Genomic DNA, 19,313 nt, shown 5'->3' on the forward strand with positions numbered 1-19,313 from the left:
TTCCATTTTGGGCAAAAATTTGATAAAAATGCTGGACTTACCCCTTGCGATTTGTTCAATTTTTGGTTCAAATAAATGCTGGACTTACCCCTTGCGATTTTATTAAATTTTTGGCTCAATTTGGATAAAAATGCTGGTATTACCCTTGCGATATTTTTATGATTTTGGGGCTCAAATTGGATATAAATGCAGGACTTACCCCTTGCGATTTTTTTATATTTTTGGCTCAAACTTGATATAAATTCTGCACACATGCAATGGTTTGATTTTTTATTAGTCTCAAATTAGATAAAAATGCTGGACTTACCCCTTGTGATTTTTTTTTCCATTTTGGGCTAAAATTTGATAAAAATGCTGGACTTAACCCCTTGTGATTTTTTCAATTTTTGGCTCAAATAAATGCTGGACTTACCCCTTGCGATTTTATTAAATTTTTGGCTCAATTTGGATAAAAATGCTGGTTTTACCCCTTGCGATATTTTTTTATTTTGGGGCTCAAATTGGATATAAATGCAGGACTTACCCCTTGCGATTTTTTTATATTTTTGGCTCAAACTTGATATAAATTCTGCACACATGCAATGGTTTGATTTTTTAGTCTCAAATTTGATAAAAATGCTGGGCTTATCCCTTGTGATTTTTTTCCATTTTGGGCTCAAATTGGATAAAAATGCTGGACTTGCCCCTTGCGATTTTTTTAATTTTGGGGCTCAAATTGGATAAAAATTCTGGACTTACCCCTTGTGATTTTTTTCCATTTTGGGCTAAAATGTGATAAAAATGCTGGACTTACCCCTTGTGATTTTTTCATTTTTGGGTTCAAATAAATGCTGGACTTACTTCTTGCAATTTTGTTCAATTTTGGGCTCAAATTTGATAAAAATGCTGGACTTACCCCTTGTGATTTTGCTTAATTTTGGGCTAAAATTTGATAAAAATGCTGGACTTACCCCTTGCGATTTGTTCAATTTTTGGTTCAAATAAATGCTGGACTTACCCCTTGCGATTTTATTAAATTTTTGGCTCAATTTGGATAAAAATGCTGGTTTTACCCTTGCGATATTTTTAATTTTGGGGCTCAAATTGGATATAAATGCAGGACTTACCCCTTGAGATTTTTTTATATTTTTGGCTCAAACTTGATATAAATTCTGCACACATGCAATGGTTTGATTTTTTAGTCTCAAATTTGATAAAAATGCTGGGCTTATCCCTTGTGATTTTTTTCCATTTTGGGCTCAAATTGGATAAAAATGCTGGACTTGCCCCTTGCGATTTTTTTAATTTTGGGGCTCAAATTTGATAAAAATGCTGGACCTTACCCCTTGTGATTTTTTTCCATTTTGGGCTAAAATTTGATAAAAATGCTAGACTTACCCCTTGTGATTTTTTCATTTTTGGGTTCAAATAAATGCTGGACTTACTTCTTGCATTTTTGTTCAATTTTGGGCTCAAATTTGATAAAAATGCTGGACTTACCCCTTGTGATTTTGCTTAATTTTGGGCTCAAATTGGATAAAAATGCTGGACTTGCCCCTTGCGATTTTTATTTTATTTTGGGGCTCGAATTGGATAAAAATGCTTGCGATTTTTTTTTTATTTTTGGGTTTCCAATTTGGGTTCAAATTTGATATTGCTTTACTCTCATTTTATTTCAATTATTCACACAAGTTACCATACATCCAACATTCCATTAATTTATCTTGAAATGTTTCAAAACTCTTGAAAAGATGCTACTCGGTGAAGATTGATCTCTTCAAAATTTAAGAACTAGGCAAGATGATTTTTTTTTTTTTTTTTATGTATTGTGTTAAGGTGCACCAAGTGAGAATACTGGTCTTTGAAAATCATGACCAAAAGAAAATTCGTCTTTAAATTTGTAAATAAATTTTTACACACATGACGGTGAACTTTATCTGACGATTCAAAAAGTGAATATAAATACCCCAAAAAGCTTGATTTTTTTCAACTATCAATACTATTCTAAATAAATCTTATAACATACCTACATGTAGATAGATCAACGGAGCCCACTGCGCCTTTTTGGAGCCTTAAAGGAACACGTTGCCTTGGATCGGTCGAGTTGGTCTTTGAAAAGTGTTTGGAACCATTTTTTATAAAATGCATATGGGTAGAAAGATGTTGTAAAAGTAGAATACAATGATCCACACAAACATGCCTCGAAATTGCGTGGTTTTCCTCTTACCTCGTCGACTAACACGTCGGCCATTTATGGGGGTCAAAATTTTGACTCCCATAAATGGCCGACCATGTTAGTTCGCACAGTAGAAGGAAAACCACGCAATTTCGAGGCAAACTTGTGTGGATCATTGTATTCTACTTTTAAAACATCTTTCCAACCATATGCATTTTATAAAAAACGGTTACAAACGCTTTTGCTTTGACCAACTCGTCCGATCCAAGGCAACGTGTTCCTTTAAATTGCATGTTAAAAAAAAGCTCAAATCTGATACAAATGCTAGACTGACCCCTTGCAATTTTTTTCAATTTTTGGCTCAAATTTGATAAAAATTCTGCACATACATTAGGCTTACATGTACTTGCGAATAGTCATTTTTGAGCTTAATTAATATGGAAAAAAAAACCGCTGGACTTACCCCTTGAGATTTTTTCAATTTTGAATAATATTCCTAAAAATATGGCTCAAATATTCAACCTCCATAAAAAAAAGGATCAGTAAAGCCTCTGCATCATTTTACAGCTTAAAATTGCCATTTAAATTTGCCAAAACTTGATTCAAACAAATTTCCCTCTAATTTTCCTCAAAATTAAAGGAAAGAAAAAGTCAAATATCAACCGTCGCATATTGTGCTTTAAAAGCAGCTATATGAACTAGGGCCTTTACAAGTGTCCACATCAATATTATTAAACTATGAACTACATGTAGTAGGTAACTTAATCTCATTTTGAGCTAAATTTATCATCCTCTTTTTATAAATTTAAGCTACCACTTGATGCTCAAACATTTGTCTAATAAATTTGATTGTTTTAAAATGTTTCAAGTTTGATATAAATTACTTATTTGACAATCGCATTTGTTACTGACCATGCAAATATTTTACTCTTATATACAGCAAATAATGAACAAATGGAAATAATTTTTCCAGCGAAATGGGAGGGTATACGTACCGTTGGTAACTATTCAAAAAATTAATGTCAAAAAGCTTACTTGGTGAGAAGCACTTGGATTAAACAAACTAATTTTGAGAAAAATTTCATTTCAGATTGTGTATAGGATAATGTACATTGTGGCAGAGATATAGACTTGTGAACAACTCATTATATTGTTGCCGTTGTGCACGATTTTGTTTCAAAATCAAGAAGTGTTCGTAAAAGCTGTGAGACTTCACGGTACCGTTCATCAAATCTTAAAAGACTTGCACGATCTATACATTGCAGCAGAGTGAGACTTATGAACAATTTGTTAAATGTTTGTCATGGTGCATGCTCTCACACAATTAAACTGCACGACAAAACAAGGGGAAAACACACGCATGTACGCGCAGGGCATGATTCTCAGCCAATGATAGCCTTTCACGCATACACGCTTCATCAAGGATACCGACACTGTTCTGAAGGTCACAGGTTTAGACCCCCTTCCAGAAAAACTTTCTTTGGTCAACTGCAAACAGCTGTGTCTCATTTAAACCAAATTCTTGGCACAACTGGTTCGGGTATCCAATTTTTAGAAAGAAACTTTTAAGGTGTAAAAAGTTGTAGTATTTTTTTAAGGTTCGGAATTCACCTAGTACAGGGGTGTGATAGGCTGTTGAAAAAAGCTTGCGAGTGCACAAAAAAGCGTAATTTAAGCTTGAAGTGTGCAAAAGCTTGCAAGCGCAGAGCCTGCTAACCTACATTTGTCTGTAGTTTTAAAAGCCCAACTCTGCAATCTGGGTAAAATCACATCCCTGATAGTAGTGCGCAAATGTTACACCACTACTTTCTCCTCGTAACAAACATAGCTCTTTGTGTCAATAGACCAATCCATTAAGCTCAGCCCCATTAATATTGACCAATTACAACCCATTTCGCAACCAAAAGTCGTGTCAAATAAAGTCCGACAGTCATGTACGCGTATGCTTGGCGCGCGCGGTAGAGTTGTGCAGAATGGCATTGGAAAGTCCGAGGGGCGCAGCTTAATGGATCGGTCTAATGACTGGAAGTGAAACCTTGACAGCAAGACGCACTGTTTTTCAATAGAAAATGCGGCACTTATCGAATTACTGTATGGTGCATGATGATGGTTCTTTCTTAGGAGATGATCGCTGTCGCGGAGGAGGAGTCTGAGGAGTCTGAGGAGATCTTGGGTTTGCGCTTGCGTTTCTGCTTGCATAAGAGGTTTGATAAGACGTTGGAGTTGGATTTGGATTTGCGTAGTTCTGAGATGGGTTACTGCTTGCAGAATGGGTTTGATAAACCGGTCTCGCAGTAGCACGTCCACCAGAAGGTGTATAAGCAGTTGATTGTCGGCCTACGTACCCTGCACTAGCCGCATTACTCGCGCCGGATGGAGACTTCAATTTATACCTAATCAAATACTCAGGGTACACTTGTGTTTTTTCAAAGACAACAAATATTTCCGTGTTACTCATCTTATCGACGCAGGAGTCATACAGTTCCCCATGTGGATCGTTCAGGTCTTTAGGTGGAGGCCTAACGTATGAGGGGTCTCCAGTGATTGTGTCTCCGATTAGGACTTGAGCCACAAAGACGTAACGGCAGTCATCGGAATCAGGTAATGTGTAGCTGTTGGAAAAACTTGCATCACGAGCGAAGTAGCTCCCCTTTCCGTAGAGTGTACCGACGGTGGTCCCGCTGAGTCGCCAGTCGAAGTTCTGACGGCTGATGGGATCCTTGTATTTTTCTTGGGTTCCGTGAAAAAGTTGCTTCTGTAGAACTGGCTGACCTCTCTTTCGCTTTTTCATCCTTTCACTCATCCTAAAAGGATATAAAGTAGAGAGAACTACATGTAGGTATTTGAAAATGATGAAGTGGTTGACTTTACTTTTGTTTGTAGTTATGGTACTGAGGCACTAAGGCACTGAATCACTTATAGGCCTGGGCGAATTATTCGAATATCCGGTTAATGGCGAATAGGTTTTCCTATCCGTAACCGCGAATGCCTTTTTTTTCTTAACCGGATATCCGCATAGGGCGCGAATACCTATTTACAAACCGGATAATTCTGTAATTACAACCGAGTAACTGGATATTCTTTAATATCCGAATATCCGCGGACGTCGAGCGACAACTGATATGAATGTTTTGTCTGAATCCTTATGAAACTTCTATAAAGACAGCATAAAACAGCATATATTAAGTATTTAACTATGCTCACCTCCGTGAAGAGTTAAAACAATGACATTTCTGACGTAATTTGTTCAAAGATTACAAAAGTTTTCCTTCACGTAGAGTCATTCACGATCAAAAGAAAAAGCAAATCGCCATCTTTAAATTAGATCCGGTCATTTTTATGAATGAACCGAGTGACACTGTCTAAAACTAATATCAATCCGCCCATAAGAGCTCATTCACAAACAAACAGCGCCCTCTAGCGGCAAAAAAAAAAAAAATTTAATTTTTTATTTTTTATTTTTTTCTATTCGAATATCCGGTTAATTTCGGATAGTTGGCCAGCGGTATCAGAATAACAAAATTTCACTATTCGCCCAGCACTAATCACTTAGGTATGAGGCAATGAGGTACTGGGGACTGAGGTACCAATGATTTTAGGGCACTGATCTACTACAGTGAAGCACTGAGGCACTGAGGTACTATGGTACTGGGGTACTGGAGTACCAATGATTTTAGGTACTGATGTTCTATTGTTCTGAAGTATGGGAGGCAGTGTGAGGCACTGAGGTACTATGGTACTGGGGTACTGGAGTATACCAATGATTTTAGGTACTGATGTTCTATTGCTCTGAAGTACAGGAGGCACTGTGAGGTATTGATGGACTTCACTGAGGTACTAGGGTACTGGGGCACTGAGGTAAGAATGATTTAAGGTTCCCATACTGAGGGTTCTAAACTACTGAGGCACTGAGCCACTGGGGCATGCACTGAGGTACTGAGGCACTGCAGTAAGGAGGCACTAGGGCACTGAGGTACTTAAACTTAAAAAAAAAAACCACAAAAAAACAGTAAGTTTCCCTCGTGTTTTATATTGATACATAAAAAAAAAAAAAAAAAAATGATGAATTATTAACACCACACTATGGTTGTGACCTCAAGACCAGGAATGGTTTTCTATTTTGAATCTTGGAAAGTTTTTGACCCCTGCAGCTTTTTCCTTAGATCGACTCAAAGAATAGAAAGCCTGCATTGATGATCATGGGTACCCTGCACATTGTTTCAATTTTCAAGTTAAACTGGAATCACTAATAAATGGTTAAACAATTAAACGAAAGTGTTTGGGAAGCTCCATTCAAAAAAGGGGCCAGAGTAAAACATCATTTTTTCTCTGGCAACTCACACCTGTTATTTCCATGTAATTTCTTTTCCAGCTGGTGGACTTAATTGGATTATGAACAGACTAAGGGCTGCCGATTGTCACAGGCAAATTTACTGCTCATACATTGAAGTAACCCAAGTAATTCATTGTTAACACACTCAAAGAAAAAGATGTATGCTCTCCAAGTTACCAAGTTTTTGTGGCCAAACTCGGAAATTCTTTATAGGGAGCTTTCCTGTAATGATGTAGACAGACAAAATAATAGTTTACTCATAATGAAAGATTCCACATACTTTGTGAAGTCCTCCCACAACTCCAGGTTCTGAACCCGCTGTATTGAGATGATCGTGGCTTTGTCATCCATGGTGTCCCAAAACAAGTTGGCAATATTGATGTATTCAGCACTTGTGAAGGCTCTGATGTTGACCAGTACCTCGTCCGTTCTGGCACCGCGATTGTCCCAGGTCGTCGGCACCACAACACTACCTCCCTCTGCCAGAGCTTTGTGTCTGTTGAGAAAATTTGTTCATAAAACGCATTTTGTTTCTACAAATAACTATATCAGTTTCTGATCAGCAGAGTGTGGGTTCGAATCCCCAGCCATGACACTTGTGTCCTTAAGCAAGACACTTAACCATTGCTTCGTCCTTCGGATGGGACGTAAAGCTGTTGGTCCCATGTGTTGTGTAAATGCATGTAAAAGAACCCAGTGCACTTATCGTAAAGAGAAGGCGTTCAAGGATTAGGTCTTTTATCTCAAACTTCGTCCCACTCCTTGCAGTAATAATACCTGGCACTTAGTATCCTTTGGCAAAAGGCGCGTTATAAATACGGTCATTATTATTAAGCAGAGAGAACATTTCCTTAAGCTGACAATGTCTATAGAGGGATGTGTTCGCATCCCTTCCTTGTAGAGACAAGTTCTAACCATTTCTTTGAAAGTGTAAGAAGACAACCCGAGTTGAGAGCGAAGTTCATAGACAAAGACTTAAACTTAAACGCACTAATAAAGATGAAATCACATGCTCACACCATCCTCTACTTAATTTGTAAGTGTGTCGGTAGCGAGCAATAAGTTTTTTAAGTTTTTGTTTTAATCTTTTCTTTACCAAAAAACCTGTACAGATCAGTGTCATAGTTACACCCAGGAAAAATAGTTGATCAACTTTCCTCCTTCCAAATTGTTTCCCTGTCAAACTTTGTGCCAACCAAAACATTAAACTTTCGATCCTTGCTTAGGGTAAAAATTATTTTAGTATTGTCCCTAAACAACAACAAAAGTGTACCGTTTAGATTCTTGTTTTCGTTCCTCCATACTGGCAAACTTTGGTCGCCGTCTGACCCGCCTGCATGTAAGGTAGTGTAGGTTCTTCTGTTGCATAGCCTGGAAGTCAAGCTCGTAGCGCTGGCCTCCTGCTGTGAAGTTAATTTTGGCAGCCCCCTGCTTGCTTTCATAGTCCAAGTACTTCTGCTCGATACTGCTGCTGTCGATGCCTGCTATGATGCCTTTCATATTCTGCACCAGAAACAAATGGAACGAGAAACTTTTTTTAATAAGCTGTTGTAAACTGCATAATTATCAAAATTACTTGTGGTATAAACGCAGCAAGATGTTTATGGCCTCGTGTTTTGACTCAATCAGAGTATTTCTCAAAGGCAATTTTTTCATTTATTTTATATGTTTTCTTGTACTTGTAGGCGCTGTGATTTTGTCTTCAAAGTAGAACGTATTTCAATGCTGCTTATTGTTATTATAATTATTATATAATCACATCTCAGCTCTAGGTTGCATACACTTTGCCGACAGTCTTTTGTTCTGCCTTGCTACATGAATGCAGACTTGATAAAAACCATGTGACCCGCTCTGTGAAAATGAGTCAGATGTAGGCAATTTCAGGAATTGAGTTATATGCATGGCTGGAAAGAACACATCATCAGCAGTAATTTGGTATGTGTCTTAGCTTTGGGGTGTATCGCGTTGCCGAGTTTCTCCCGTTTGTGTAGAGACATGAAACACTACGAGGATTTACACACGTCAACACAGTATTTTTACAGTGCCGAAGAGTAGGATTTTCCTTACATAGTGTACAGAATAAGGAAAAGTCCACAGAGTGTCAACACGGTGTTAGTGTTTCAAGTGCCTACACTGTGTGGACTTGTTTTGCTCTCTGATCCACAAGACAAGTCCAACCATCGTCGACGAGCATCAATCCCCAATATTTAGTCTATCAGAGTTAGTCAAACTGTGCTATTATATTATGGTCCGTGGTCGAATTTTCTCTTATAACGGGAGACTTTTAGACGGTCCTTTTTCATAGTTCAAGCTAGTAGCAACCCTGCTAAGACCTACATGCGCAATACTGAGAGTTCCACTGGAACTTAATATTCCTGTGGTATTTTGTGTACCACAGAAAAAACCACAGGATATTTTTGTAAGAGTCAGAGCAGCAAAAAATGGACTGTTAATATCTGAAGCCAGCGTCTGAAAAGTCTCCCATCAAGAATTGGAGGAAAACAAATACTGACCTTTTCTGAGTAAACGATCCATCTCTGTGTTTCATCCAGCCAGTACCAAACCCACTCGATGCAAAACGCTTTTTCCCAGTTACTCTTTGTGACACTTGACACTGTCGCCAGCCTCCGGACATCAACCTCGTAACTACATTCCACAGTACCGGTCATGACGTCAAATTTGATGGTCATATCAGAATAGAAGTTTCCGTCATTGCTGAAGATGATAAAAATTTACACAATTACGGACTATAACACCCAGACGTAGACCCTACAAAACACTTTTCAAAAAACTTTTAAAATTTATGTAAAGTCAACAGGATTGGAGTTTCAGTGATGGACCTTATGCATTGATGTCATCTTAGAGGAAAAACGGTGACGAAACAATCGAAACGTACAGATTTGTATGCGCGGTGCACATTATTGGCAAATTATCAACCTCCTTTTGACCCCCTAGGTGAGGGCGCCCTACTGAAATGCCTTGATGTGCATAAGGTCTATTGGACAACACCCTCATTTATCAACTACTACTAGTTACCTTCGTGAGCTGTAAAGAGAATTGTTGACGTCACAGTAAATCTTCTCAACATTGTAGTTCTCAGTTTGAGGAAGGTCTTGCCAGCCAGTTTGCCCTCGTTGTGTGTCCTTTGTCTGCCACTGAAAAGGCTTTCTGCAATGCCTCTTGTGGTTGTACTTGTCTCCGTCAAATATACATCTTCCGCGGAGAAAGTAAGTGCAGATGTAGACTGACTCGGTTTGGTAACCAGTGCAGTGGATAGCACCATCAGTTGGATTGGAGGAAGCAGCCATTGGTAGAGACCTTGAGCTAGGAGACTTTGGTTTCCGGGACACATGTTTGGCACTCGCTTCTTTTACAGGCAAGACAGGAGAAGTTGGTTCTTTCTTGAGTGTAAGCTTGGGGGTGCCATCACCATCATACTTTATGTGTAGCTTTCGAGCTTTCAAGAGTTTTATCATCTGTGCCAATGACATATGATTATCATCGTCTTCAAGTGTCTTCAGAATCACTTGGACCTCAGCTGTTTCTTCAGGCGACAGCGTATCTCCAACTTTGATCTTGTCGAGAGAATTCTCAGAATGGTTAAGGTCAAAGTCAGGGGCATTCCACATAGGATTTGCCTCTTGCAACTGGGGTTTCCGGGAAACACGATTGGCACTTGCTTCTTTTAAAGGCAAGACGGAGGAACTTTGTTCTGCCTTGAGCTTAAGCTTGGAGGTATCTGGGTTCTGCTCTAAATTAAGGTTTTGGGCCTCATTGATTTTTAACTTAAGTGAATATGGCACATGTGTCCACGTACCTTCCTTTTTAAAATTAGCAACAAGTGTTGTCAGATTTGCATGAATCTGGCTTGCTTGTTCAGATGATAGTCTACCTCCATCATTGAGCTTATCCAGAGTAGCTTCAAGATGGTCATAGTCGATGGCATTCCACCTTGGTTTCGCCTCTTGCAACTGTTGGTCCTTGCTCTTTTCTTTAGGTCTGACGGCATCTTGGACATGAGATGGATGAGGTCCTCTGAAAACGTTCTCACGTAGCCTGTCGGTTTCCCTGGATGAAAGAGCACTACCTGTTACGTCCTTGGGGGTGGCAACATCTGGCTTCTTAACAACAAACACCGACGCTTCCGGTTCTTTCTGAAGATGTTGTGGGTTTCCTGCTCCTGATGGTTGGCATGAGCAGTTTCCCTCTGACCCCCTGAAGCTAGCTACATCAGGTGGTGTTGTTTTGTGACACACTGCTCTTGATTTCACCGACTGTAGAGCACCGCTGTCGGCAACTTTTGGTCTTTCCTCCTCCTTTTTGTCCTTCCTGGGTTGTGTTTCCTCCTTTGGGCTTTTCGTTTCCTTTACGTCTTCAACTGATGCAACGTCTCTGTTTACCATCTTAGGGGCTGCAACTGGATTGAGCTCATCAGAATGTCCGTCAGCTGAGAAGTTACTGGCACATGACTCGTCGACATCAGCCTCACTACAAAAGAAAAGAGAACAACTTGCATGACTTAAAGTATTGCTTGGAGACTGTTTTTGTCCTTACACCCAGTTCAGAGTTAAACCCAGTTCAGACTGGCACTCCAGAGTCGCACCGAACCAAATAGATTAGAAGTGACTCTTGGTCGACCCATTTAAATTTTGGTTTTATACAGGCGCTCTTAACATTTACATTAGGTTAGGCTCATGACAAGATCGCAACTGAAACCAAGGCGCATGAGTTGTTCAGACCGACTGCAACAGCCGATCTTTCGACTTCTAGCACGTCCAGTCGCTCCTAACTATTTCAGACGTCAAACATTTCATGCACTTAATTCAGAATTTGGTTCGGCGCAACTCTGGAGCGCCTGTCTGAAACGGGTGTTACTCAACTTAAGACCAACTGCCTCTCCACTTGTCTCACATCACCCGTATTTTGACCTTGTGGATGGGAAACACATTGGTAAGATTGAAAACTTTGAAGATTTTCACAAAAACTTACATAAAAATGATCATGGTGGGAAATCCCTCAAAAAATCTTGTGCTTCACATGGTATAGGATTTGCAAAATGAGCAAAACGATTAGCTTTGATCTTGTGAGTCCAAAATCTTAAAGTTGCTACGGTGAAAAGTTTTTTTTCTTCACTGCATCTATTTGCTCAGATATTTCATTAACCATGGTCGGGTTGGTGTAGTGCCTTTTTTTCCTCTCCTTCCGCTTGGGGCACTACCTGTATTAGGTTTTCAGTCCCTCCCTGATGGGGGTACAGGGCTCAATTTCACAAAGCAATAAAATCCATCGTAAAACAAATTGTCAGTATCACCAAAGCGATTTGTATTGTGTCATCCCACTTTACTTAGCAACTCCGCTTGATTTGCAGTTTAGATCAATTACTTAGCTCTTTGTGAAATCATCTCCTGGTTTTCCAGCCTAATGGAGATTTACGTTGGGGAGATTTTGTTTCGTCCATTACTTTAGTTTAATGTAGTTTATGACCATAAAAATGACATATGTTGTTAAAAATGTAATACTAATTAACATCATATATAAAGGTAAAAATAAAGTCAACATAATAACGAAGAAAAACCGATATTTAAACTTGACCTCAGGTCAGGTTACTTGGTAAAAATTAAGAATTTGTGCCCATCTCCGATCACGAAACTTACGCAGACGCTTGTTTTTGTCGCGCGGGGTGAAAAGCCTTTTCATTGGTCGTTTAGGCGTCGGCTTCCTCTTTAAACTGCGTCACGCGTTTATCTATACCCTTGCGACCATCAAGCGTCCGCGTGTAAGCTTTGAGTAGTTTCACATTCGGTCATAGATTTACAAAAGGGGTATCAACAAATTTAAGATCAAACAAACATCCTTGTCCCAGAGTTTTACTTTTGTCTATACATAGACTTTAACCCATAATTGTGTATTTGTTTAAAAAGCTCAAATTAATTTAAACAAGCTCTATAGGGTATGTTTGTTGTTCAGATTCGGCATTAAGAATAAATTAAAGCAAAGATTTTATTCATAAAAATAAAGTTTTTCAGTTGCCGTGTTTTCTCGCTCCGGTGCGCGCGAGACTTTCACAGTCATAGCCACAAAATGTCATAGATGAGGGTGTTCCACTGGAATAGTGAAAACCATTTTGAAAGTGTACCTTTGTGTACTGTTGGCAGGGCGCTCTAATGTTGAATACTTGGGTCTCCTTTCAACCTCAAACACACGGTGATCTGCTAAGCACGTTTGCTCCATGCGGGAGAAGTTTATTTTAAACTTCCCTTCATCCGTGGTGAAAACGTAACAGGCCGTTTTTCCTTTCAACATGAAGTCCAAATATTTCCTCTCCAATATCAATGTGTTGATGCTTGAGGAGGCTGGGTTACCAGCCTGTACTGGTACCTGTTAAAAAAAGTATTTAGTTTAATGACTTGATGTTAAAAAAAAAAAAGCGATAATCGCAAATGGCAGAAAATTAATCGGACAGCAAAATTAAATAGGTATATTCCCAAGAGGATTCATCACAAAACTCAGTTTGACCTGGGAGCCACTCTTAAATATTAATCTTGCACTTTTCTGAAGGCAAAGATATAAGATTGTAGGAAAAATATCATGCCTGAGTCAAAGAGGAAGATTGTTATTTCTATTGTGGGCAAAAGGTGCATTAAGGCAATTATGACCAGGGGCATATTAGTCCATAAATGACCAGGGGCATGGAGGTGGCAATTATGCCGAGGGGGATTGGGGAATTTATGGCCAAAGGCATAGAGGCAATTATGACAAGGGGCATGGGGGAAATTATGACCAGGGGGATAGTATACAAATGTTGACTGGTTCGAGTGCTATGATTAACACTACTCCCGAGGTGATCCCCGGGGCGAAAATGGAACCGTCCGGGGATCACTGAGGGAGTCGTAGTTTTCACCATAGCACGAGATTAAAGTAATCAATATTTTTTTTATAACACCCCACCAGACTATTTATCATCTTCGTACACGTAACGTTCGTACGCGCGTTTCAGATACACAGATGCACAACTGCTTGGGTTCGAGGTGAGTAAAAGGACGTCTGGGTACTGCACGCCGCGTGATAGTCGTCGCACTATCACACGGCAAACGATGCACTATCACACGGCAAACGATGCACTATCACACGGCAAACGATGCACTATCACACAGCCGCCGTCTAGTAAAACTAAGAAATATCATGTGAGGCGCTCTAAACCAATTAAAAGGCAGAATATTTGTAAGGGGTGTTATAAAGGCAGCTATATGAATAGGAGCATGGAGGCATTGACCAGGGGCATGGGAGCAATTATGGCAAGGGGCATGGAGGCAATCAAGGAGCATGGAGGCAAATAAGGCCATGGGCATAGAGGCAATTGTGATCAGGGGCATGGAGGCATATATATGACCTTACTCTATGATATGACCAGGGGCATGAAGGCAACTATTACCAGGGGCACGGAGGCAATTAGTACCGGGTTTGAGGCAATTATGACCAGGGGCATGGAGGCATGAATACAATCATACCTGTTTTGGGTATTCCCTCCACTTCTTGGTTCCGTCCTTCCAATACCACATCCAATGAGTGCTGTACTCCTTCCTCCAGCCTCCTGCCCGAGTAGAGGAGAGGGTCGAAAGACGCCGGACATCTAAAACATGGCCGAATCCATCTTGGATTGTGGAGAAGTGTTTACCAAATGTAACGGTAACGACATGCATGAAGATCGTGTTGGTTTTTTCACCACTGAGGAATAAGCAGACATAAATGTTATTTTTCAAATTTGTCCATTATAATTTTTTTTATAATTGTTACTCATTTATTGTCAAGGGACAAAAGCTGCCTCAAAAGCAACCCTGTAACTCAGATGCCCAAGGTGTAACTTGTAAGTTGTATTGGCCTTGTCTCATATGGTCTTGTCCGCTTCCTTTGTCCTGTCACGGTTCCGTGGTTTTTTGTTTGTTTGTCCATAGGTTATGGTGCAAAAGCGTTCTGCTTCACCTTACTCCTAAATGTTGTCATTCTGCCGTTTTATTATTGATTCATTGTGCACCAAATATATTTATTATCTCATGTTACTGTTACTTGGGTAATTTCCACTTAAAGGCAGTGGACACTATTGGTAATTACTCAAAATATTTATTAGCATAAAACCTTTCTTGGGAAAGAGTAATGAGGAGAGGTTGATGGTAAAAAAACATTGTGCGAAACGGCCCTCTGAAGTGCCACAGTTTTCGAGAAGGAAGTAATTTTCCACGAATTTGATTTCGAGACCTCAGGTTTAGAACTTGAGGTCTCGAAATCAACCATCTAAACGCACACAACTTCGTGTGACAAGGGTGTTTCTTTCATTCATTATTATCTCGCAAGTTCGATGACCGATTGAGCTCAAATTTTCACAGGTTTGTTATTTTATGCATATGTTGAGATACACCAACTGTGAAGGCTAGTCTTTGACAAATACCAATAGTGTCCACTGTCTTTAATGTGTTTTTTGTAATGAATTGCAGCATTAAAATAAATGTTAAGTTGAATTGAATTGATTAAATTTTCACAGATTGGTTGTTTTGCTTTACTTGTCATCAAGACAATTTGGAACAAATTTACACATAAAAAAATCAATGTTGGATATTACTTTCCTTTTGAATGTAAAAAAAAAGAACAAACGAAAAAGGATTTCAGCCGTTACAGCAAAAGTAGTTATATCTTACCATACATGGATTCCCCCAGTGTACTCTTTATTGTTGACATCACAGAAGTGTTTCTCCAGATGACTGTTGGCCTGCTTGGATAGGTTCAGCCAAGATTTATTCTTCGTCCTAGCATCTAGAATCTGCCACTGGAATGGTTGCAAACAATGCACGTAGATCCCATGTTCCCTCTGATCGGAATTGCACTTTCCTCGTAAGTAGAAATGGCAGACCTCGAGCCTTTCCCCGGAAGATGAAGGCGCCCCCATCAGCTCCTGATCAGCTGATAAAGAACTTGTTGGACTTGAGGCTTCTCCTGAAGCCGAGGATCCTTCTACTGTATTTTGAGTTACTATTTTCTCCGTGGTAACTTGGGGGGTCTTTTCGTCGGATGGTCTTTCCGAGACTTTTTCTGAAACCTGAGGGTCAGTGCTTGGAGTGGACTTTCTTCTCTTGGCATTCTCAGACGGATTTCTGGTTCTCGCTGCTGGAACTTGCTCCAAAGAATTGGAAGCTGCAGATGTATTTGGACCTACAGTTTTTTTTTTAACAACTTTGGCAGGCTGTGCGTTTGTCGCTTTCTTTTCGATATCGGAAAAGCTCTCAAGAAAAGTCATTAATTTGGCCTCGTTAAGCTGTTTATTTTTCGCGATACTTTCTACTGACTCATCTGTTGACCTGTCCTTCGGGGACCTGATCGTTGCCGCAAACAGACTTTTGAACTTGCGTCGAGTTTCCCCTTTCAGGCAAAAACCATACCTTCTCACCATCATGACATCTATTTGTCCCGACTGCATATCATGTGAAAAGCGGCAGGAATTCCCAGCTCGGCACTGCTCCAACATATAGTTTCTAATAATATACAACAAAAGAAAAAGCGATGCTTTATGATTTTTTCTCCCCTCTTAAAAAAAATACATACATAACATGTAAATGATTTTTTTAATAATATACTTACTCATTAAAACTGGTAAACAAAATACTTGAAGGGATAAACCATAAGATTTAACAAGCCACGAGGGAAACTCATGATCATCCAGCAGTCGCAAGTTCAGATCCGGCTAAAGCAAATTTTCAAAAACTCGACGGCTATTGGGTTTTCCCCAGGATTTCTTTTGAATTTGTGAAGGGCACTCTTAAAGGATTTGGGTACTTTTTCAAAATGTCCATAGATTTACACTAAACTTACAGGGTTTTAATGATAGTGGAAAGCTTCCCTTCAAATCTTACTTAATATTGAGGTGATGTAGTTTTTGAGAAATGAGTAAAACAATGTCATGAAAATACGTTTGTTAATGATTCAAATAATTTTCATGACATTGTTTAACTCATTTCCCAAAAACTACAGCACCTCAGCACGTAGTAGTTTCAGGGAAGCTTTCTACTATCATTATCTTCAAATTGTGTAAGTTTAGTGTAAATCTGTGGACATTGTGTTTTTTGTCCTACAAAAGTTACATAGACCCTTTAACTCTCAAAGTTTGTGGATGTTTGGCCAAAGCATGCTGAATTTAATAAGGTCTTTGGAATGTTTTCTACTGTACTTGGTGTTTAGCTAAGTTTTTTAACAGTCCTATTGTGCAACCTAAAGCATTCTATGGTTTTAATTTACAAAATCTATATAAAAAGAGTTTTTATTTATTTAATTGCATATCTGCAAAATGTGCGCATACTGGGACGCAATTCGTTAGCTTGTAGATAAAGTGCTATAAATAGTATTGTTTAAAAAAAACCAGTTTTTATCCCCTGAAAAAAAAGAAAAGAAACATTTGCATTTTATTTACCGGCAGATGTGGAGGTTGTTACACAGTTCTCCTCTCTCGCAACCATCCTCACGGTACAGATACGCCGTGCAAAGCTTCAGAACATCTCTACGTGAAGAATTCTTCCCTGGTCGCCTTCTGTTTCGTGAGTTAGGTCTCCTTGCCTCAGCCATTTTTATCGTAAGCAAAAAACCTTTGGAAGGAATAAAACAAATATTCTGAATACTTAACTGTTTTTAGTTTGTTAGTGCAAAGTTTTTTAGCGTTAAAGACAGTTGGACACTATTTGTAATTACTCAAAATTATCATAAAACCTTTTCTGCGCTAGTAGGTCTGAGAACGTGCCCTTCTGGCAAGAACTATGAAAAAGGATCATCCAAAAGTCTCAAAACTGTTCAACCATGAATTTGTTTTCTTCAAACAAATAAAATTCCAAATTCAATTTACAGTTTTTAAACAGCTAACAGTAAACTAGCCCTGGCGGCCTTACATTTTTGTTTTCTCGACATCATGGTACATTTCTGGGGCGGAAAATTTTCACAGCTTCATAACTCAAATCTTACCTGCAAGAAAGCACTAATTTCAACCGATTCACATTCCATGGCAGCATACAAATATGTTTTTCTGTGGTGGGTTTTGATCGTCATATACGTATTCTTCACAAATCCGTCATTTTCATGAAATAATGCAGCTCCCAACGTTAAGGAATTCCCATTTTTGTTTGTACTCTCACAGTCTGCCGTGTGTACGCAAGACGCGCAAATTTCGAATTGTGTTGTTAACGCTGTGCAGTCAATGACCAAGAATTCATGCGTCTAAGCTTGCATCATGCGTCTTGCACGCGAATGTATACGCGTACGCACGACAACAGACAACACTGTGAGAAAACCATCGAAACGAGAATTTTTTAACGTTGGAAGCTGCATTATTTCACGAAAATGCCGGATTTGTGAGGAAAATATGAGGACCAAAACCCACCGCAGAAAAATGTATGCAATGGAATGTGAATCTGTTGAAATTAGTGGCTTGTTGCAGGTAAATTTAAGTTATGAAGCTGTGAATTTTTTCAGCCCCAGAAACGGGCCTCAATAGTTCTCAATAGGACTCAAGATTCCTGTGTACAGAAAAAGAGTCCTATATAGGGCTAATAGTAAACAAACAAAGAAGAACAAAGCCAACAACAAAAAAGATAATATAGGGCCACTGAGAATTGGATTATTATTATTTTTTTTTTTTTTAAATGTTAGTAGCCCTAGATGCTATCCAGGGAGAAAAACCTAATTTTCTGTGATTTTATGCTTTGAAATGATACACAACAAACTGAAGACATTTAATCAGTGCAAACTGAGTAGGCCCTTTATTAGCAAAATAAATTTGATTTATTGATAATTTTGTGAGTTTTGTTTATTTTGTCCAAAATGAAAAAAATTAATTCTTGATTTAAATCGTGAAGAGATTAATTTAACTCACCAAAAATGTCTACGTGGACGTATACTAGCCTTCGTAGCAAACTTGAAAGACCAGCAAGATATTGAGGCGGTTTTACTTGGGACTTTTAGGGTTTTATATCATCACCACCCAAATGTTTGGAGAAAGAGCACATCGCGCCGTCTCCCCGTCTGCTTCTGTTGCTCATCACGGGAATTCCCCTTCCTAACAGTAGGCCGACCGCAGAGGGCGGTATTTCCATCAACCAAGGGGCGTTTTTCTTAGAAAACCGCGGTGTACAAAACCTCGCTGCGGTGCGAGGGATTTTGTTAAAAACTGCCAATTCCTGTCTTGAGAAAGAGACTATGTTGCGACACTTTTTTGAAATAATAATTATTATTCTTCCACTGTGGTGGTGAGAGGTGTCATAACAATAATATGGAATTCGGGCTCTCTTTTCCTTTGTGAAATAATCATCTGGACACTAGTAATTGTGAAAGACTAGTGCCTTCACAGTTGGTGTATCTCAACATAATATGCATAAAATAACAAACCTGTGAAAATTTGAGCTCAATTGGTCGTCGAAGTTGCGAGATATAAATAATGAAAGAAAAGTTCGATGGCCGATTGAGCTCAAATTTTCACAGGTTTGTTATTTTAAGCACATGTTGAGATACACCAACTGTGAAGGCTAGTCTTTGACAATTACCACTGTCCACTGGCTTTAAATAGGACCAACTTTAAAGCCCAATGTATCAAATCTTCTCAAAAGTTGAGAGCACAGAACCCCAGGTTAAATTAGATAAATAATATTGTTTCTTGTAAAATAATCCAGTATTATAGAGGCCTCCCCAGCAGGCTATAGGGTCTAGGGATAAGAGATAAGCCCTTTTCACTGCATCTCTGTCACAGACCAGTTTTCCCACTTGTTGTGTTTCAACTATGCATAAAACAACAAACCTGTG

The 19,313-nt window shown here is 39.1% G+C and overlaps 1 protein-coding gene across 1 annotated transcript; it reads right to left on the reverse strand.

Annotated features, from left to right (window-relative positions):
- Window positions 1-2,361: 2,361 nt before the first annotated feature.
- On the reverse strand, window positions 2,362-18,539 carry LOC139945181 (uncharacterized). Its single transcript, XM_071942470.1, has 10 exons — window positions 18,391-18,539; window positions 16,942-17,113; window positions 15,179-16,009; window positions 13,997-14,213; window positions 12,625-12,866; window positions 9,525-10,976; window positions 9,002-9,203; window positions 7,762-7,991; window positions 6,769-6,984; window positions 2,362-4,959 (listed from the first exon to the last, which is right to left on the reverse strand). The coding sequence occupies exons 2-10, from the start codon at window positions 17,091-17,093 to the stop codon at window positions 4,242-4,244; spliced, it is 4,260 nt and encodes a 1,419-aa protein (XP_071798571.1). The 5' UTR covers window positions 17,094-17,113; window positions 18,391-18,539; the 3' UTR covers window positions 2,362-4,241.
- Between the last annotated feature and the right edge of the window lie 774 nt (window positions 18,540-19,313).

Source organism: Asterias amurensis, chromosome 12, assembly GCF_032118995.1.
Source record: "Asterias amurensis chromosome 12, ASM3211899v1".
Taxonomy (NCBI): domain Eukaryota; kingdom Metazoa; phylum Echinodermata; class Asteroidea; order Forcipulatida; family Asteriidae; genus Asterias; species Asterias amurensis.

Bases quoted from the DNA above. Each gene is read 5' to 3' on its own strand.
- LOC139945181 (XM_071942470.1), bottom strand. From the start codon at position 17,093: ATGGCTGAGGCAAGGAGACCTAACTCACGAAACAGAAGGCGACCAGGG. The intron at 16,010-16,941 runs GTAAATAAAATG...GTATATTATTAG, and splicing joins AACAACCTCCACATCTGCCG to AAACTATATGTTGGAGCAGT. The intron at 12,867-13,996 runs GTATGATTGTAT...TTTTTTTAACAG, and splicing joins GGAGGGAATACCCAAAACAG to GTACCAGTACAGGCTGGTAA.